This window comes from Calonectris borealis, chromosome 2 (genome assembly GCF_964195595.1).
Source record: "Calonectris borealis chromosome 2, bCalBor7.hap1.2, whole genome shotgun sequence".
Classification (NCBI taxonomy): domain Eukaryota; kingdom Metazoa; phylum Chordata; class Aves; order Procellariiformes; family Procellariidae; genus Calonectris; species Calonectris borealis.
Window position 1 is genome coordinate 60,032,179 of NC_134313.1, and position 21,281 is coordinate 60,053,459.

The 21,281-nt window shown below is 39.7% G+C and overlaps 2 protein-coding genes across 11 annotated transcripts in view; one reads left to right on the plus strand and one right to left on the minus strand.

The window, feature by feature from the left end:
* Positions 1 to 19,181, minus strand: FAM210A (family with sequence similarity 210 member A). 3 transcript variants are annotated; one of them, XM_075142155.1, is made up of 5 exons: positions 19,037 to 19,181; positions 7,111 to 7,231; positions 5,414 to 5,886; positions 3,174 to 3,285; positions 1 to 1,863 (listed from the first exon to the last, which is right to left on the minus strand). In XM_075142155.1, the coding sequence occupies exons 3-5, from the start codon at positions 5,860 to 5,862 to the stop codon at positions 1,630 to 1,632; spliced, it is 795 nt and encodes a 264-aa protein (XP_074998256.1). In that variant the 5' UTR covers positions 5,863 to 5,886; positions 7,111 to 7,231; positions 19,037 to 19,181; the 3' UTR covers positions 1 to 1,629. The 3 variants fall into 3 exon arrangements, with proteins under 3 accessions (XP_074998256.1, XP_074998254.1, XP_074998255.1); XM_075142153.1 differs by having other exon boundaries at positions 18,868 to 19,077; XM_075142154.1 differs by having other exon boundaries at positions 7,111 to 7,228; positions 18,868 to 19,056.
* The window catches only part of RNMT (RNA guanine-7 methyltransferase), a 24,318-nt gene continuing 22,218 nt past the window's right edge, over positions 19,182 to 21,281 (plus strand). For 5 of the 8 annotated variants that reach the window (XR_012672388.1, XR_012672389.1, XM_075142143.1 and 2 more), the window contains exons 1-2: positions 19,183 to 19,279; positions 20,783 to 21,059. Coding sequence is in view for 6 of the 8 variants with exons in the window: in XM_075142143.1 (XP_074998244.1) it covers positions 20,799 to 21,059 (261 nt within the window). In the remaining 2 variants the exon portion in view is untranslated. Of the gene's footprint in view, positions 19,280 to 20,782; positions 21,060 to 21,281 lie in introns of all 8 variants that reach the window. The other 3 variants (XM_075142147.1, XM_075142148.1, XM_075142142.1) reach the window with 2 other exon arrangements.

Below are 21,281 nucleotides of genomic sequence, written 5' to 3' on the forward strand. Positions count from 1 at the left end.
AAAATTCACAGAATTATTTTTAATAATATTTATCAGAAACATGGCACTTTACATCTTCAGGGCACTGAATATACAATGATTATTCCTCACAACATCCCTGTGAGGCAGGCATTAGATTGCAGTTACTATCTGACATGTGGACAGAGGCAGAGAAGTATGTAATCAATCCTGCTCAATTAAGTTAATGAAGTTCAACTCACTTAAACATGGAGGCCCTCAGTGACTTGACTGAAAATGTAAGAGTGGGGCAGAGCTGACACCTTATCAGCTATATTCTTTTACTCAAGTCAATTACAATGCTCAGGGTCCAACTCTGTGGCTTCCCCACAGTCCCCTGCAAAAAACCACCTTTGTTAAACAAGATATACATGCAGAGAGTTGCTACAAAGTGAGATCTGTAATAGAAATAGGAAAAAACTACTTCAATTTAGCCTGTACTTGAATAAAACCATGAGAGAAGTTTGCCTGCCCAGTCAAATAGAACAGTTTCAACTTTAGTCCTTTATGACATTTGAGACAGCATTTCAGCCTTCAGCTATAAGTATTTGCTCGACCTAAGAAAATCTAGGGGAAAAAAGTTTGGTATACTGTAATCACTGTCTCAGAAATTATGTTTATTTCAGTTAAATTGTTCTACTGAAGTCTGAGGGATTCCTGAATAGGAGGAGGAACTTTTGGGCTTAACTCTAACTTTGCATGTATTTAAAAAGCCCCTTAGTATACAAATTTCTCAAGTAAACTTCTCTTTCAGAATTTTTTTGTTCTGAAAATGAAAGAGAACAGTTCTGTAAACTTTAACATAATAAAAAAATCCTAGTTTTTAATATACAATTGTTGATTAATTTCATTTAATAACTTTCTTTCTACTGTAAATCAACTTTAGGAAACAAACTACTTGACAGTATGGCTACTGTGATTAACTCATCTTCCTATAGCTTTCAGTTGACATTTCTGAAAAGATACACTGTTCAAGAAAGATTCATAGTCTCAGCCTGTAAACTATCACAGCTCAGCTGAAGTCAACGTAGCCTTTATAATTCATTCAAACTGAGCAGCTAATTCATTGATTCCTTCATGTGCAGTATCAGCGATAATGGTCTGTCTCCAAGTTGAGAGACGATCATGATTAAAGAGGTCTGGGTCCACATACTCTGAAAACCAAAATATGTTGCCTTTCCCAGTAGAGAAATCTTCATTCTCATTCAATGGAAGATTCAGTCTAATGGAATAATGGCTGTGCACTATGATGGAAGAAGAATAAAGTCATGGCTTTTGGAAGAAACCATCTTCATTTGGGGGGGGGAGGGACGGGAGGAAGAGAAAAAAAAAGAGGGAAGAATAACTGTTAACACTATTACCACTGGACACATGAACTTCTAATCTGAGATCTGCTTTTCCTTCTGTAAATTGAAATTTTGTCACAACCTCTCCCCCAAGGAACTTTAACTTTGGTGAATATACAGAATTTTTAAAACCACAGAACAATTGTAGTCTCCAGACATGGGGTGGACAAAAAAAAAAGAAAGAAAAAAAAAGGGAGGAAAAAAGCTCAGAAGTGCACTTTTTATATCCTGCCTCACAAAGGGTTAAAGTGCTGAGTTTGATATATCCAAAAATTAAGTATCTCTCCTAGTCCTTTATTTTTTTAAATGAAACTTTATCTTTGGTTTCTTGTATCTTCTCCGTAATCTTATCCTTTGTTTCCTCCATCTTCTCTGTAATTTTATCCTTTGTTTCCTCCATCCTATCTTGTAGATATTCCTTTACTGGTGGTGGTGTGGACATGTAGCCACTCTTACGTAGATATTTAACAGTGATGGATGTTCCTCCCAAAGTCACAGTGTATCTGGCAGGAGTTGCAATCTTAAAGAAACCAAAGAACACATCATATCAATAAAACAGGACAATAATATCTAGTAAAAGGTATTTTTAATATTGAGAATTTATTTTGGCCGGTTTCAGATACTAAAAAGATCTATTTATAAGAAAATAAGCCAATTTACAACTCATCCCCCAGAAATGCATACCTTTTACTTAAAGTATCCTTTTGAGAAAACCAGCAAAGGCATTAGACTTCCATTTTAAAGAAAACTCCCTGTGCAGCTTGTGGGACGAGCATTAGGCATCTCAGAATGCAATTCAGAACAGACAGTTTGAACACTGAGCTATATAAGCAAAGAGGAAATACTGACAAGAAGATATGCTTTAAATTCGAAAATTCACAAGAGTATAGGCATCTTTCAGTCCAAAACTAGGACCCACACATAGAAAACTAGAGATAAAAGAGACCTTAAGAGGTTAGCTAATCCGAGACGCAACAAATCAGGTTTGTTATGCTAGATAGACTAACCTGTTCTTTCAGAACTTCAAAGATAAAGCCTGCACAATCTTCCCTTTGTAACCTATTCTAGTGCTTCCACATCTTGAAAGTTTCTTCCAACACTGCCAGATCTCCCAGCTATAATAAAATCTTTATATTTAACCACATTTATTTATTGGTCTCTTTTAGGCACAGGAATAATTGGCAGGAGTAGTACTTTCACGTTTTATTTAAAGGCGTTATTTTCCCAAACAACAGCTAAGAAGCACATCACATTTGGAAACAAAACAGGTAAGTGGCATTCGAAGCAAATACAGTACTTTGTTTTTGCATGATCTGACATGTTTCAAGTTTCCCAAATACGGATTGTGCACATATAAAGCAATAAAAAGAGACCCAAACCTGAATGTAAGTAATTGATTCAAATAGACAATGAAAGTACTTGACAATGATGGAGAACTAAGGTAGGAAGACAAACTAGCAAATCCTCTAGGATAAAAATAACTACTTTTATCTGGAAATCATGAGGTGTTTAGACTTCACCTCTTTATCCTTGTTAATTTTGTCAGGGATACAGAGGAATAACTTAATTGTAATTAAATCTCTAAGGGCAGACAATAGTTCTGCAGCAAACAAAGAAGTTATTTTAGAAATGCAGATAGACTCCTTAAAGGAACACAGAGCCCATATCAACTTGCATGTGACTATTTTTACTACAAAAACGAATGCTCAAGTATGTTTAACTATCGAAGAGAGAAAACAGCATTAATTCTTTCTGCTGTAAACAAATAAACCCCGTTTAGTTCAACCAGGCAAGATTTAGAGCTTATTTACAAACTATAATTATACTTACTTTATACAACGCATATGCGGTTAGTGCATTTCCACTCTGGGAATTTTTCAGGATGTTTACTATGCTGTCTGGTAAGCCAATCAACTCTAGGAATGGAACAACATTCACTCCTCTATAAAAGAGAAAAAAAATTGACAACCTGAATTGGAATTTGAAACTTGAACAGTGATTTGCCATTTCCATTCTTTTGACTCGATTATACAAACTTTGTAATTTGATAGCAAAGTATTTTTTCATTTAAGCAATATAGTTACAGCATTTATATTTCTGTACATCTAGGCAAATTAATGTTCTTTTCAGCATTCCACCAAGAGGTGACCCATTTATAGTAACCCTGTTGGGCTGTTACCAGCTACTAACTTACCTGTGTCCCAGTTTATTATGTTTGGATGTAAGTAGATACAATGGTGGTAAGATAGCTACTCAGGCTCCAGTTGTGCAGGTTCAACTTCATGTTCTGTGTTGCCTAAAATTACTATTTTTTCTTTTTAAAATTTCAGACTAATCTGCAGCATGCCCAGAAGCACAGAATCCAGACTTCAGTGTCCTCCTTTCACTTTTAAATATATCAAACAAATGGAATGTGGCAAAAGAAAAGGAAGCAACATGTTGTACAGACAAAACTTCAGGGGTTTTGTGCCCAGTTGTTCTACGTTCTCAATACAAGGTGGCAAGATGAGTGGAGGGAGCTCTTATCACAATTTCTTTCTATTCGAAAACCAGGGAAGCTAACATCAGCATCAAAGAAAAAAAGACAGCCTGTCTTTACATTACAGTAGAAAGCTGCATGTAGTTATAGAAGACCTGACTTTCCAATATTTAGAGATGATGTATTATTAGTATCATTATCCATTTCTACCTAGTATTTTAAGCATTCTTCTGTGCATGTGATCACTTTAGCATCAGGAACAATAACAGTAACTAGAACCTACAATCTGACGGCCTATCCCCAGAGTAGAAAATGGAGACCTAGTAAGATCTGAAAAAGAGTATTAACCGTATTATTTAATAAACCACCATTATTTAGTCTCGTGTCATGAGCAGTCATTCTTAAAGTTACTTTTCCACTTCAAGAGGCTGCTGCTCCTGTGGCATGACAAAGCAAAGCTTTGTTATAATTAGTTTCTAGTTAAATATTTCAATTGTTTTCATCTGTCAAATACCTATTTTAGCAGCTAACTTAAGTGTTTCAAGATAAGTAATCTTCACTCAATCTGAAATGTGAGCATAAACCTGAATTCATCCAAAGCAAAATATTTTTATAGCTCAAGACCTTTATTCCTCTGACATGAGCTAAATTTAGAATGACATTTGGATCTATAGCTCCTAGAAAGGGCAATTATGCCAGCTGGTTAGAGTAACTAAAACAAACACTTGTGCGGTACGGCATTCTGATGTCAAAGCCCCATCCTCGCCGCCATGAACTGTCGTTTCATGCTTTCTATTATTAAATATACAACACTAGCAATCCAGAGATAAACATTTACTCATCTTTCTCAAACCATTTGCAGATAGATAAAACCTCTTTCAACTGAACTAGCAGCTCATAGCTGATATAATAGTTTTTTTCTAATAAATGCCATTTTCCAGTATCTGGCCCGCACTATAGCTGAAAGAAATTAAGATTAGAATACATAATTTATCTTTTTTTTAGCCACACAAATATTTAATTTCCAATTCAAACGTCAGTAGCAATTTTTTCAGTGGAAGGCAGGAAAGAGAGGAAACTAAAAAAGGAAAAGATACATATAGCTTGTGAGGAGCTCAGAGTGAGGTGAACGACATGAAAGTCCAATGATGAGGGAGGACTGGGGATGAAGGGGGGAGGTAGTGGTGAAATACTCCTCAAGTCCAATGGCAAAAAAAAGAACAGGTCTATAAAGATTTCACCTAGCAATTCGTCATCAGGATTCCAAATCCCTATCTTTACCTTGTGAGAGGTTACTAATAATTGCAATGCTGTTTACATCCATGCATATTTTGTGGAGATGAGCATTCCTTAAAATGTTAGCAATGTATCTGGTATAGAGCAGTAACTGCATAATAATAGTACGTACACGACACTCTCATGAGTCCTATATACTTCTGATATTTAATCTTGTGCTTCAGTTAAAAATGTAGCCTCATTTCCCTATTACATATACAGGCACTTTTTAACATAATTTATATGTCCTTTCACCTGTGAAAGTCAGTCTCAATTCAACAGCAGTATTGGGCACTGCAACACAATATCAACTTACTTCATGGCTGCATAGTAAAAAGATCCAAACCATACAGTGGAAGTCAGAAGATGCACTGGAATCATGACTTTTCCATACTGTTTAAAAGTTTTTTTGAATCTTTGAACAAGACTAATTGATTTGTCTTGTAATGGATCAGGATCTGAAGAATCTGATTCTACAGGGCTCTGCTTGGGCGTATCGGTGGCCGAAGTCAAAGGATTTCTGTCTTCTGGTACTTTGTGAGGAGCATCGGCTGGCTGTGATGAAAAAGCACTTTTCTTTGAGGCAAACTGTGCTGCACCTGCATGAAGACATCGTTTAGGAGGGTCCAGTGCCAGAATCACTTTGCATCCAACATTAGACAACACTGGTTGTCCTTTTAAGCACTGAAAGATACCAGTGCGAGGAAAAACCAAACATGTCCCACGCATCAGCTGAGATATAGTATGTAATAGACTCCGTTGCATTTTGTCGAAGCGTGGCTGAGGTTTCTATAGAGGAAACGAGAAGAAAAGAGTAAACAAATTGCATTTCAATAATCTGATTTCTAATTGCTCCAATGCCACTTGAAATTCTCAAATTTTAAATTGCTTTCTATTCTTCTACTTTAAAAGGTTTTCCTTATCCTGCTTTGCAGGAATTGTTACCTTCTACAATTAAGCAAATAATTTTAGATATCAGTTCTTCAGCATTCTGAACTAAAAATGGCCCCGTCACTTAACACACTCTGCTCCTCACAGCTAAAATGTTCATTCTAATCTCTAAAACCATTTTTAGATGTTTAGTGCTAACTACTGCTTTTATCTGCATAAGCTTGAAGCTTCACTTCTAGTAGCAACTGATAGTTTGAGTGATACTTCCAGCCTACATAAATGTAGTATGAACTCACTGAAGTGCAATTAAAATTAATTTTTGGTGTCTACATAGTCTTAGTTTTGGTATAATTTTTCATGTTCTATACTATTTTGAACTAAGAATAAAAGTTCATACAGTAAAAAAAATCAGTTATAATTATTAATAATCAATAATCTTAATAGTAACAAACCTAACCACAGCAGCCTGCCAGTATACCTCTGTTAGGAAGGGGGACGGTACTGTTGAATGTCATGTATTAACAGGAGCAAAACTGAACTGCAATTTCAGAAATATTACAATGCAAAAAATATTTTAAAACTGTGGATAACCCAGTTAACCTTATGATTTTGAATACTTAACAGTTACTCCTGAAAGTTCAAAAGAACCATTGAGAGATTCTCCACAAAAGAAGAGAGGAATTTTGTTTGGCATGTATAGACATCAAGAAGTCATTCTTTTTCCCCTCAAAAATGCATGCTTTGAACTAGTGAATGAAACACTAACTCTCTCCCTTCCTTTACACAATGACTGTAAGTTACAGAACTAATTTTCCTTCCCTCCAAAAAAGTGCCACTAATTGAGTTTATGTAACAAATGCCAGTTAAGTCAGTTATATTACAACTTTCTAATCTTTCTGATGCTTTTACATTTTTCATTATCATAACAATTCTTGATCCAAACTAAAAATCTTTCAAGTTTAATCGAAACTCCACTGTCGTCTTCATGTCAGCTTCCCCTTCACCTATAGCCTTAGATATATTTCAGTCAGGTGTTTCGATAGTGAATTTGTCTAGGCTGCTGAAAATGATCAATACCTCATAACATAAGCAGAAGTTTTAAAAAACTGAAGCCATACATACCCTTTATTACTTTCCAGATATACAACAGAAGTATGATAAGGTTTGTATCTTCAAAAAGTTGTAACTCTTCCACTAGTTCCCCACCTTTCAAATATATGTCTTGAACATATTGATGACTCTGCTAAAATAGGAAAAAAGGTGCATTTAGAGAAATAGCAACAACAGCAAACTAATATTATGAAGATTTTTGGTCAGCCTGAAACCTTGGTTACTGAAGAAGTTATTGGTATAAACTCCCCTTTGGATACTGACATGCTAATGGGAGATTTTTTCCTGGGTAACTTAGAAGTTCCTCAACTGTGAACTACTGTCTCCTTCCAATAGAGAAAAGTTTAATAATCCAAATGCATCTGTTGGAACATTCCTGCCTATATGTTTTCTAGATATTTTTATGTTATTGTTGTGCTTGAATTAATTGCAATTACTAGAATTACAATGTTGGATATGGGGAAAAGATTGGAGGAATGGTTTCAAACTCCCTGGAAGCTTCTACCTTGCCTGTGAAGCACAGACAGCCACTTTTGTTGAACTCATACTAACAGGAGGTATTGCATCAATATGGGAAAAGGGAACTCTTGTCTCTATGTAAGCAAGCAGTTACTCACTCCTGTTGAGTTATGAACTCAGTGGGAGCCAAGAAGTACTGCTGCTTATAGAGCAGTAAATCAGCTACAGGTACTGCCTCTCAATGAGTCAGCCTTCTGTAAGAATTCACTGGAAATAGCAACTGCTTGTGGTATCTCTGGTTTTACGAGAAGCAGAGATTCTTGCTGACTTTGTAGATCCAAATGCAATTGCTTCCAAAGAATTAGTGAAAACACTCAGCAAAACTCAAGAGTTAAGATGTCACTCTGTCATATGCCCACTACCTTACTGATTTATAAAAATTATAACCACAAACTGGAAGAAGACAACTACATTGCTTGACTATTGCCACTTACACTCCTTTCCTGAGGGGTAACACTCTCCACAGAGGACTGTTTTCCCCTCTCACTAATAGTACACAACAACATCTGCCCTAAGGAGATTTTCAGATTTTCACAATATCACACCCAGTGGACTCAGCAAAGCATATCTATCCACCTATGGGAATCTGGGAGCTCTTGAGTCAGACTTCTGCCATTCATCTATTTTCAGTGGATGGTACCCTACTGAAAAATACCTGCTCCAAACAAGCTTTGAAAATTGCCACCATGCAGCATGGGGGAAACCATGGTCAGCACTCTGATTTTGGTTTATTAACATTATTAACAGGACTCTGCATTCCAACAGCCTTGGAAGAAGATCATTCTTCTGTACAGAAGCAAGAAGAAACTGAACAAGTATTTCTGAATTTTCCCATTATATATAGTGTATACATAGCAGCATTTCTCAGAACACCGCTTCTAGGTCTTACTGTCCAGCACCTACTAACGGCACAAAAGTAACACCGTACCACACCTCTGATTCATTGCAATGGCTGCAGAACATTGGGATATGAAATAGCTTTCAGAGAGTAAGAATTCTCCTGAAGAAGCAATGGGTCACTACTATGTGTTCAGTACTCGTCAGTCAGTAGCTAACATAGTTGTGATTGGCAAATGAGTTTCAAGGCCTCTGCTCACAGAGTTAAGTGCACCGTATAAGACTTAAAAATAGAATGTCACTGATGGCTTTAAAGAGGGGGAACTACCAGGGCCACTGACACAGCTGGACATGCCATTTTTTTGTTCCTATATCCTCAGATGGACTTAGAACTCATTAACTAAAAGGTTTTTCTCCATGATGCAAGACCTGGCTGGTCAAAGGGAAGGTTCTCTAACTGTCTAGGGCAGATGCTGAAAAGGTCCTGAACCTTGTAAGCACAGATGGTAGTATGGTTCTAGCTAATATTCTGTGAAACAGCTTACTTTTGCTTCTCCACTTTAAAAAAGCTTTTTGCTAGATACTTGATATATAAGAAAAGGCTTAGATATGATAGTGCTTATATTTGAGAATAGAAGAAAACAGGTTTTTCAAAACAAGGTTGGAATTTTCCTAACAATCCTACTGTGTTTTATAGGTACGTGCTTTATTTTACTTATCTAAATGAACAAAGAAGAGACCTTTGAAATGTCAGTAAGTTGAGGATGATGCTACTATCCAGCAGCACTACAAGACTAAAGCAGGGAAGTATTATATTTATAATGGTTACAGCAGGATGTAGGAAAGACAAATAACAGATTAATAGAGCATACGCTTTATAATTGATTTTAAAGAAATAAATATTGTTAGGGGGTGATGAGTGCAGCTGCTCAATTGTAATATTTTAATTACTTGGCTCAACATTGCAAACAAATCTTAAACAGGACAGACAACTCAAAGTGCACAATAAATGTGGTTGGAGTTCCAAAGAAATACGAAACTGTAGTTGTTTCATCCTTCTAAAACATGAGATGAATAGAGAGAAATCTGCCCTTTAAGATGCGATTAGTGAAAGGAAGTTCCTAGTACCTTGTGCACTCAACACACAGCAGGAGAAAGCGTGTCAGCCTACAGATTTGAGGCACAACTTTATTCTCTAAGTATAATATTTCCTTAAAGAAATTACAGGAGCTATAAAAGTTATACAATTGCCCCTGTAACTTTAGGTTGTTAAAACCCTTCAGATTCTAAGGAAGTCAGGACAGTAACCTAAACGTTATCCACAATTACACCTAATGACTTTTCAAAAGTTTTTTCTTCATTTTAGTGTATTTCATTTTTTTCATGCTGTTGCTCGACGATGCAAAGGCACAGAAAAGGACAGAAGCTAGAAGCTTCAAATACCAAGGTGGAAAAGCAGCTGGTCTGTGGCATGAGAATTTTTTTGGGGGGCAGAAGGTATTTAAAAGATCTTAGATTTCTACATTAGCTGTCTCTTAAAAACGCCAGAAGAAAAAAAAAAAAACCCACACCCCAACAACATGGAGATGTCTAAGGACAAATACAGCTGTTCTCTGCTGTAAGAAACTCATCTGGTCAGTGGCTAAATGCTAGTAGGACAAACTACAAAATGAAATACAAACGCTTCTGGGATAAGGTCTCCTCTTCAGTGCTGTCATATTCTGGCTAACTATTTAGTAGTATCTCCAGCTGGCTGTAAACTGAGCTGAAGAGATCAGTTCAAGACAAACTCCTGGTTGGGATTCTTGGACATCCATTTAGTTCCTGAAGGCACGTTTGTCTCATGGCAAGCTATTAACAAGCTCTCTGACATAAAGGGAGAGTTCTAGTGGCCTCTTGAGTAAAAGTATAGATCAGCTTCTCATTGGAGTGCCAGAGGTTTTGTTTAGGAAACTTTGGTACTTCCATTACAATTTACATCAGCTTTGGCATAAAACCGATGTACTGCAGGAGTATCCTGTCTCTTGCATTTGCTCTGCTAAATCTTTGCCTTCCAGTGATTATTTTGTTCCCAAGGACAACAAAAGTTCAGGATCTTTTAATGTCACAGATTTGGTCTGCATGACTACCACAAATTCACAGGTTTGGATGCGTACTAACATTTTAAGCCAAAAAGAAACAAGGCATCATTGGAAAAAAAAGAGACGTAACAAGCAAGGCTGACATAGGTACAGCAAAGGCTGCTGTGGATATCTGCTGTTGGAAAGAGAAATCATGCCAGAGGTGCTGTCAGATGAAACCTTCATCAGGATAATTTGTATGAAAGCAGTTACCCTGTTACAATTAACATTTTTTGAGCTACCAGAGAAATTAAAATACGAGAATGGGGGTGGATGTAAGATGGCAAAAACTTTAGTTTAAGTTCTTTTGTAAAAGAGGTCAGAAAGCATCTGAGGGATTTGAGGGTATAGTATGTTAGAGTACACTAGATTATCTTCTCAGTTCTACCAGAAACACCCTGGACACAATATGTAAATACGGATGAATTTAAAGCATTTTTACTTGTTCTTTTGCTGTTTAGAAAAAGAACATTAATTATACCACAGGGGAGTTCCCAATGAAAATCCGTGAGTTTTTTCCACTCCCAAGGCACCTTTCTATGAAACCAGAGAATTAATTTACATTCTTGTCATTTTTAGTGTAAAATCAAGCAACTTTGAGGGTTGTGTGTTGTATGTACAGAAGAATTTTGAAAGGACACAAACCAAGTTTTCAGAAATCCTTTCCAGCTACCTTTCAGATTGCATAAAAAGCAAATGTACAGATATCTCATCCAAACAGCTCAGTTTAATACCCCCCCCCGTATTACTTACATTTTTACTAAATATAATAAAAAAAATTGTTTTCAGATTTAAGTTGTTCTTTTCAAGAACTTAGTGACAGTATATTTAAAAAAAACCCCATCTTGCCTAGCTAATAAACCAAAATAAGAAAAACACAACTGAACAGAAAACATATATGGGTTGCCTAAAAAGCTGGGAACACATTTTAAAATCATTGTAATAATAGTGCAATGCATGCAAAGCAGCATTGTTTTTTCTAAACTCAATGTAAAATATAACTATAAGCCTCTTGGTAACTGCAATGGTTCAGCATAGCATGCAGTCACTATCCATGGACAGGAAAATGGCAGTGTATAGGGACTTTTTTTCCTTTGTATTAGTACTTTAAGAGTGTATGAATGAGTATTTAGAATTTGTATTTCAACCTTTACTACTTTTGCAGTGTCCCTGATACAATCTGTTATTCATTCTAAACTAAGAAACTTGGTTATAATTTGAAGTTTGGGCATCACTAGCTGTCTAATCCTGTCTACTATTCAGAGATGTCTAAAAAAAAATAACACCACATTTCAGGTTAAAGGGAGTAATGCAAAATAAGTCATGGTGAAATTTATTAAAATCTTGGTAAAAAACCATCACGTTAAAACAAAGGAAAGAGTCAACTCTTGTAGACAAATTATGCTAAAACATTAGCCCCATCCCACCTCCATCATGTCTAATCTCCAATATCTTCACTTAGTAAACGCTATGCTATAATTTTTAAATTGATCATATTGCTACGGTTCAATACTGATATAAGTGGAGACAAGCCAACAACTTTTTTACCCTTATTTTATCTAAACTACTCTTGTTCTTACTAAAACAAACTTAGTGAAGTCAGGAAAGTAGAATGAACCCTCGTAGGGTCCTTATACACAGAGCAATCTTCACTACTACAATCTTCTGATACTTAAGTATTAGAAAGCACAACAAAAAGAAGCTTTAGGAAAAAGAAAAGTTCCTGTAGACATTTATACATTGGATTCAGAAGGCGAATAAAGCAGGAGAACCTAATGCAATGCCTGTGTGTGAGTTATAGATCTGGAATGCTTAACAGTTGATCTGCATCCAGTCAATATGACGGTGGTATCCCCATTTTCCTCTATATTGGAAGGCATTAGATTTTAAGCTTGCACGCAGCTAAGCATTATATAAAAGTGCAAATGTCCTCTCCCTAATTCCTCTAAAAGAAAGTATCACAGTCATCGGTAGTGCTTTCTGCTCTTCAGAACTATGTTTTTAATAACTGGGGCTATTCCACCTTTTAACTCCGTTTTCCTGCTTTGCAGTGCTGAACAGCTATGCTGGGTTCTTTCATTCAGAAGTTTCATTCTGCCCTCTACTGAATTTTTACATAATTACACCTCTTATACTAATACTACAAAAGGTCTCTTCTCTCCATGATTCCTTCCAACAAGTGTAAATTCGCTGGATCATGTTCTATGTTGGTTCCAGAGCCCCCCAAAATAACAGGCACATATCAAGGGGAGGGGAAAAAACCTGCCTTTTAAAGTGCTATCTGATTTGACTTTTTGTCCATTTGTCACTCTATAGACACGTCTGCAATAAGCAAGTTAGAAAAGTTATGCTTTTAGAGGTTAATTAAGCTTAAAAATAGGCATATACATCTATGCAAAAAAGGTTAAAAAAGCCCTTTGTTAGTTCAAAGCTGGCGTTGTACTAGTCCGCTTATTATTTTGCCCTTCTGCACATTACCTTTCACGTTAAGCTAATGATCAAAAATAAGACCTAATTCTGTCTCCTTTCTATTCCACTCTTATGTAATAACTTTCCCAAGCAACCCCTAAGAGCCTTTTTCGTCCTTGTATCTCCCAACGTATCATTAGCTCACTCCCCTCAAACACTTGGGTTTTTCTGTCAGAGGGCCATTAACACGGAGGTGTGGGGGCGTGTGTGTGGTGGTACATTTTGCAAAGCATTGGGAAGTTTCTACTAGCTAACTAAAAGGGTCTGCAAAAGGTAATTCACATAAGCAAGCCCCATGCCAGCAGTTTCCTGCATATGAACTCCCTCAGAAAAAAACCCACAACTGAACTGGTGAGGGGTTAGATGCTAAAACACAAACAAATAAATAAATACACAGATCAGTTTTCTACACTTCACTGAAACATTGTTTGAGAATCTCTTAGGATCTCCCCTCTTGATAGTTCATTGAACTTTTAATTGGCAGATTCCTCGCCTCTTTCAACTTTCACTGAGCATCTCAAGAGTTCTGACTCTACATTTTAACACACACTGGAAGACATTAGAAACATTACTATTAGTTCTATGTTCAGGGTTCAGCTATTTTTTTTATGAAGTTATGCTACCTCTCTTTAGAGTCCAGAGCTACTGTGCATATCTCTTTCCTCTAACAGAGCCATCAATAACAGTCAAAAGGTTGCAGACAAAACTGAACTCCAGCTTGCTCAAGACTTCCTGCTATTCATAATTTGGATTCTAGTAGCCATGATCATTTAATAATCATCTTTCTCGTCACTCAGGATTTCGCTGACATATAAAATTCAGATTATAATATGTAATGTAAACAGCCCTTGGAGTTATAATCAAATATTTATTCCTGAAATGTCTCATGAAACAACTGGAGACACAACGCCGATACTGTGACTTCCACTAAAACATACGGTGCTAACGCAAATAAAGTTCAGCCTTTTTGACCAGGTCATAGAGTAAGAACTTAGGTATTCAAATACTTTCTCTTGACTAATTATAAAAGGCATTTATTAGGAATACGCTTAAACTTAGATCTTAGCATCAACTTTGTACAGCCTTCTGCCTCATCTTGCATTGTGACTCCCAAAACTGTCTTTTCTAGCCTTGAAAAATGCCATTTTTGCCACCTTGGATCTTTGCAGGTCTTGTCTAATTCTTCTGTGTCCCTTCCCTCCATAACCCAATCGTAATCAACAGTATTAGCTCTAATAAAATTGTTACATAATATAATTTGCATTTAAAATATTACAAAACACTTAAAATAACAACCCCCACCAAGTAACAAGTCTTTTACCCATCAAATTTACCCAAAGTGCTTCCAAGACTTTCAAAAAACGTGCTCAAGGGAAAACTCGGAAGCCTTACAATTAGAAACAAAGTAGGAATAAATGTAAACCAGCCCCAAACCACAGAAACCCCCCAGCTTCAATAAGAACAGAATTCACAGTGGAAGCATTAGGTTCAAGATTTTCTTCTTTTATTCTCTCACCACATTTATGTCACATTTTCCAACACTGAAAAGCTGTCATTTTTCCCAGTGAGAAATACAGAACGTTCATCTTTCAGCTGAATTACTGTTGGCAGACATTCACTTCCAGTATAAATCTTTTCTAAATATTCAAAGTAAGTGTTGAATTCTCTGTTGTGAATTCAAACTTGTCCATATGGGGAAATATGTGTAGTATCAATCAGAGTATCTTGAAAAATTATGTGTGAAGAGGCTGATCATAACATTTACAGAACACACACATGCTCAAAACCACACTCTTTATCTAATTTTTAGTAAATGCTATTCCCCCAATCTCTACAAATGAATGTGAACTGTTCTTATGAAAGAAGTATTATTTTTATTAAAGTCTTGACACCTGAGTGGATAAACTTTCAGTTTAATGCCTTACACAGCATCTTTTGCATAGAAGACATGATTGCTCATGTTCCCAGCTACACAAACAACAAAATGACACCATCTACAAGTGGCCAAAAGAGCAGCACTCACAGAGCTGTGTCTTTACACCAGAAGGAACTCTGATGGGACTTCAGTAATAGGACCCTAATAACGTTCCTGCTCACAGTCTGAAGTAGCAGATTTATTACATTTCAGTATTCAGATTGAGAAAGGAATCCTGTGACTGCGACGCTGCAACCTTTGAAAGCACACTGCATTCTACGAGATGTGATCAACAAAGCCCAAGGCTTGTGTTTCAGCACAGAAACATCCCTCCGACAGAAAGTACTATCATATGGCCTGAGACAGCAGGAAGCAAAAGATGCTATTTAATTTTAACATCAGCAAAATCAGCTTTTAAATCCACAAAATATTAAGTGCAAATAGTTAACTGACTGGCACACGTTGGGGCTAAGCACTACCATTACAGTTAAAAGACAAGCGCTTTCACGTTCTACTCAACTCTTCTGTCAGCCACTTTTGGAAGAGACTTGCAGAACTGCTGTAAAGCCACTCATATATTTTTATTTAGAATCAACAAAATCCATCCATCTGAAAAAACTACTGCTGTGTTTTATAATTTGTTCATGAGCAACTGACTGTATTAACCTCTATTCCCTTCCCTCATCCCACTCTGCAAGGACAGTCTACTCAAGTTCTGGAGAGCTACAGGGGATCATCTGCTACAACGCCCTACAAAGCCACAGTGGCAGCCATGCAACTTCTTGTTTTGTTTATATAAGAACTGTTACACATGGTCAAGGTCAGTTTTTGGACAAGATCAAATAGCAGCAGATCCATGGAATTAAAATTTACAGCCCAGCTAAGCGGTACTTTCATTTTCTGATGTGCACAGCCTAAGACCTAGTTTTACCATTCAGATGTCTTTGTTTAGAAGGAGCAGTATCATGTCTGGAAACATAACAAAAAAATTTCATTTTTTTGTTGAATCATACAATGGGTAGCTAGTTTGAAGATGATGCGGGGCGAACTGAGTGAAGGAAGGCACTGGGGTAGAAAGGATTGGAGCTGTTCAGAAGAAACATTGAGTTCATGAGAACACAGATCATTACCATTTGTGCTGCAGAAAAGTCTAGACACCAACCAGGGTAAAGCCCTACTGTATAATCCCAGTGTGTTAAAGGAGAAATGACTTCTATCCTTAACTGCCTGCTTACGAATACAGACAAAAGGTGGGAGGACTGATATAATTAGACACACCAGTCTGGCCTAATAACACCTGGTTAAACCATAATTTTCCTGACAGTTTGAAGCAATACATTCTTGACTTAATATGAACAAAGTATGCTGGACTTAACACACCTGTACTGGTATCTTCACAATCAACTGAATTTAGGAAATTAGGAATCAACTGAAATTATCATCTATTGATGATAAGGATTTTTTAACTGAATAATAACTTTCTACTCTTACTGTAATTTTATTATAAGGACATGGACATGAAAAATAATCTGTGGTTTTTAGAGGAGGCATCATGATCCAAGACTTACAAATTAAGAAAAAATGCTCTAACTTGAGCAGTATCTTTTTTTTGTTGTTGTTGTTACCATACTGCAGAATCCATTCGTCTCAAGTCAAAGAATCTACTAGAGGTACTTTATAGTCATTACGAATCTCTGACCCTGAGGTTGACCCTTGATCTAAAGTGATGGAACTAGGTAGTTACCTATCAGAATATCAAGATAAAAACCTTATCATCTGTTGTGATGATATTTTACTGTCCAGGAAGACTTCAATCATGTTTTGGGCCCAGGCTTCTGTTCTTCTAGCGGTTTTTATTCTATTCTTAACATTGAAGTATTGCTGATTGATGTTTAAATTGCTTCAGCATCTGATTTTCAAAGTAAGTTCAGCTTCAACTATCTGGGTTCACAGTGTATCAACACCAACAAGAACTATGTTGGATCTGCTTCCCAATCTGCAAAACTAACTGATTGCAAGGAATGTTATGGATTCAACTAGCAGTTTTACATTTTAAAAATCAGTACTCTTTCTGCTTTTGTCATTGAATTTGTTGTGGCCTTATCTTCAAGACTAGTCAGAACTCCCTACAGATCCAGAAATGTGTCAAGATGCAAACTGAGGGCTGTTATCTGGGATAAGGGGACATCAAGAACTCCCTGTCTTGCAAGTCAGACTTCAGTTTCTTAGTGATGCCTATAAGCATTCACACAGAGCTAGGTCAGTTTATCTGGAGAAAAGATCATCTACAGGAGGAGAATTACACAGATCCTGTTAAAAACCAAAACCAGATTAAGCCTTTTCTTATCAGCTGCTATAGTCTGTGAAGTAGATCTGTAGACAGTCATGCTAGACAATCTTTAACTTGTTACATTCCTTACATACTCTTTAACAGTCTAAATTTGCCTACTCAGTTTTTGCCACACGCAAGCCACCCGGTATCTACCTACCCAAATCATCAAATTATTTTTTTTTCCTCCCTGATGGAGGTGCTTCTCAAGCAGTGAGTGCAATTCAGTAATGCTGCCACAGAGGCCAGTCATACCCCTTTTACCTCAAACAGCCCTTGAGCAGAAAAGGAGATAAGACCTGCTGTCAGCTCCATAGGAGGAGATGGATGGTGGGAACACATTATCCTCTGTGAATGCATTTCCCACACAGAAGCAGCTGCAAGTCATATAAGCTAGCGGCACAGGCGACAAGATACATTCCAAATGAGGAGCCTGTTCCCTATCTCTCCCTAAAGTAGCAAAACTTTGGCAAATCATATTACTGTTTATACTTGTAACAGCAATGACATCTTGGGGTTTAGGTAAATTGAGGAACACTTTCAGTTGAAGCCTGCTTAAGAATTAGCTTTGGTAAGGAATTCTAGGACGCTTCATGTACTACTGTCCAAATTAATGTTTTCTCTTTTGGGCGAGCTTGTAGAAGGCATTTCAGAAATGGACATAAATGAGGCTAAACATGTAGTTTGTAATATCTGACATAAATCCATGTTTGACTTAACAGCCCTAATAAAAATTCTTACGACTTCTCAATCTGACTCCCTGGATAACTCCCATAGTTAATTACCAGAAGCAGATTGCTAATGAGGACCATAACTCTACACAACTTTGCCAAAAGGGTTGTGTCTCGTTCAGCCAGCCACTGCCTCCTATGGATTCAGAGACCTCCAAAGCCAATCCATACAAAATGTAAGAGCAAAAAGTACCGAAAGCTCAAGATGAGGAAGAAAACATAATTTTACCAGTGAACAGGCAAGAGGAGCAAAAATCAGATTTCTCAGTTTTGAGATTCTTCTACCGGGGGGAGCCAGCCCTTTGCACGTATTTGTCACGTGCCACAAGCGAGTCACCAGAAACCGCTCAAAGCATTTATCAGACAAGAAAATATTTGTACAGCCACTTTAAGTAGTGTAAAAAGCCAAGACACGCGCAGAATCAGTCGTCTCGGGAGAGAAACACCTTAAGGAGCGTAACCTAACGACGGCCCTTTACCGGTACAACCGCCAGAGACTCGCGGCCGACATTTCTCACGCCAGACAAAACGGCCCCGGCGTTTGCAGAAGAGAGCGCAGCCAGGGGGAAGGCACGGAGCTCCGAGCAGGCATTCGGCCCCGGCGCCTCTGAGCGGACCGTCCCGCCCAGCCACCGGCGGCCGCACGTCAGTCAGCCCGATCCCCCGGGGCTGCGACAGCCGGGGATGGGGGCACCCCTGCGCCGCGGGGGAACCTGCCCGCCGCCCGCAGGTCCCGCCGCTCCCCGCCCGCCGCCACCGCCCGCCCAGGGGGGCTCCGGGAGGCGCCCACACCCTCCTTCTCCCGCTCCCGGGCGGCACCCCCTCCCCCGGGCCCCACCAAGCGGGTACCTTGTGGCCAAGCCACCGCTCCTCCTCATGGGCCCCTCCGAGCCATGGGGACGCACTGGGCGGCGGTTGACCGACGGCCGCTGCCGCGCGCGCCGCTCCCGTCACCTCCCCCTCCCCGCCCCGCGCGCGCGGCAGGGCAACGTGCAGCAACGCCCGTCCCCACCATCACCTTGAAGCCCAGCGGGGCCCGACTGCGCAGGCGCGCGCTCCGCCCCGCCCCGCCGCCTTCTGGGGCTCGTAGTCCTCTCCTTCAGGGGGCCGAGCCCGGCCGCGGAGCCACGTCACGCCTTACGCGTGCGCAGCGCCGCGTTTCCCCCCCGCCCCCTCCTCACCCGGACGTGACGCCGCCTCTCTTGCCGCCGCGCGGCGGGGGCGTCACTTCCGCAAACAGGATGGCGGAGCGCTGGGCTGGGTGAGCGCCGCGCGCCCTCCCGGGCGGCCCGGCGGCGGGGACGTGAGGCGCGCGGCCGGGCGGGCGACGCGGGGCGCGCGAGGAGGCGGCGCGGCGCGGGGCGAGGCGAGACGAGGTGGGCGGCGCGGGGCGCGGACCCCAGGCCGGCCCTCGGCCTCGCCGGCAGCCGAGGTGGGCGGCGCGCGCGGGAGGCTGCGCTGCGCCACGCCACCGGCCGTCGCCAATCGGGTGGCGGCGCGGCGGCGCGCGCTTTGTGCGTTGTTGCGGTGGGCCGGGCCTCGACGGGCTCCGGCGTCCCTCGGAAAGCGGCGGGGCGGCGGCCCGCCCGCGGGAGCGCCCCGCCGGAGGGTCCGTGCCTGCCTGCCGGCGTCGGGACGCGCTCCCTCTCCTCCTTCTTCCCCCCCTCCCTCTGCGCAGCCCCCCGTGACGCAGTTAACAGTCGTCAGGGCGCAGGCCGGTAGCGGGGGGGCGCTGCAGCGTCGGTCGCTTCTTTGCGCTTCCAGGGCGGCGAGCGCGGTCCCGTCCCGCCCGCCGTTCCCCGGGCGGTTGGAGCTCTCCGGCTTTTCTTCCGAAGGAGCTGCCCCCCGGGCACCTGGTTGCCGTCGGTGGTTCTGAAACTCTGATCGTTCCTGGATTTAGGCCTCAGAAGCATCAAGTCGTACTTGGAGGCCATCTGTTTTGAGGAAAGCTGAGGGGTCTCTGTGTAGTAATGAACGTGTTTTGACCCTCCTTAGGAGACAGTGGAATGTGCCTGTTTTTTGTTAGACTGATATAGGCCACTGTTTTAGAAAAGGAGTTGCCCAATTATCCTCTCCTATGGTTTATTGAAAAGTAGGTGCCCTGCTTCCCTGGGATGTGCTGGAGACTAAATGAGCTTTGTAGCAGTGATCCCGCAGTCCTACCGACTGCATAGATATTTATGAAGTGGAGATAGAGAAATGCAGTTACAGCTGAAGAATCCTAGTATTAGTGAAGCTTGAGGCATGGTGGATATTCTTGGTAAACTTGAAAATCCACAACTGCTATGAAAATTTGCTCTTTAAATCACCTTGATTTTTTGTTTGAGGGCATCCATTTGAAAGCATATCAGATTAAATAATGAATTTATAATTTGAGGGACTCAGACAGCTTGTGTTTCTAAACATAAAGTGATTTGTAGGTTACTTTGTATGGGGAGGGGAAAAGGGAGGTTACAGGCTCAAAAACAGTAACACTTTGCAGTTAAATCAATAAGGATAGCTAAGAAAGACTCAAACACGAAGAGTAAAGATTTATCTTAATTTGATCTTATTATAATGAGAGTACTTAGAAATTCCACATACTTTATTGTGTTGTCTTTATTAAATAACTAGTCAAATTTGAAGTCTATATGTTGTCTAGTGCAAAGGCGTGTTATTTTTTTATAATGCCGGTATTATGATTGAAAGTCATGACCTTAACTATGAGTAAGTGAAACTCAACACTGGAAATAGTTGGTGTTTTTTTTTCTTTTTCCCTTTATAGATTTCCATTCTGATCAATGGACAAGGGGACTAACCTGTCAAAAATGGCTGATATAACCAAGATAGAAGAACAGGAAGTGGAGAAGAGTTTGGATGAAGAAGTGGAGAAAACACCTCGTACTTTAGAGGCAGATTCAGGTATTGGTTGGGAAGGTGATAGTTCAACTTCAGGTACAGTGCACGCCACTGAAAATGAAAAAGAAGTTGATAGTGTTAATCAGGACGGCAGAGCAAAAAGGAAGAATTTAGATCCTGAAGATGAACCTCCTAAGAAAGTAGTGAGTATCATTTATTTTGAGCTATGTTCAAATCCTTGTTTCAAAGCCTTAGCTCAAGAGAAGATTGAAAATATTTATGCTAAACATATGTGAACCAGCATGAAACACGAAATGTCAAAGTTTGTGGGTAGCTTCCTAGCAAAATAACAGGTGCAGAAGTTATCTGGGATTTAACGGAAGAGAAAGAGGGCTAGTAATCAGAATGTTAGGAAAACTGATCTC

What these genes read in the sequence shown, in the direction of transcription:
- FAM210A (XM_075142155.1), bottom strand. Translation starts at nt 5,862, where the DNA reads ATGCAACGGAGTCTATTACATACTATATCTCAGCTGATGCGTGGGACA. An exon ending in TTTTACTATGCAGCCATGAA is followed by an intron (nt 3,286 to 5,413) that starts GTAAGTTGATAT and finishes TCTCTTTTATAG; the next exon opens with AGGAGTGAATGTTGTTCCAT. An exon ending in CCGCATATGCGTTGTATAAA is followed by an intron (nt 1,864 to 3,173) that starts GTAAGTATAATT and finishes GGTTTCTTTAAG; the next exon opens with ATTGCAACTCCTGCCAGATA.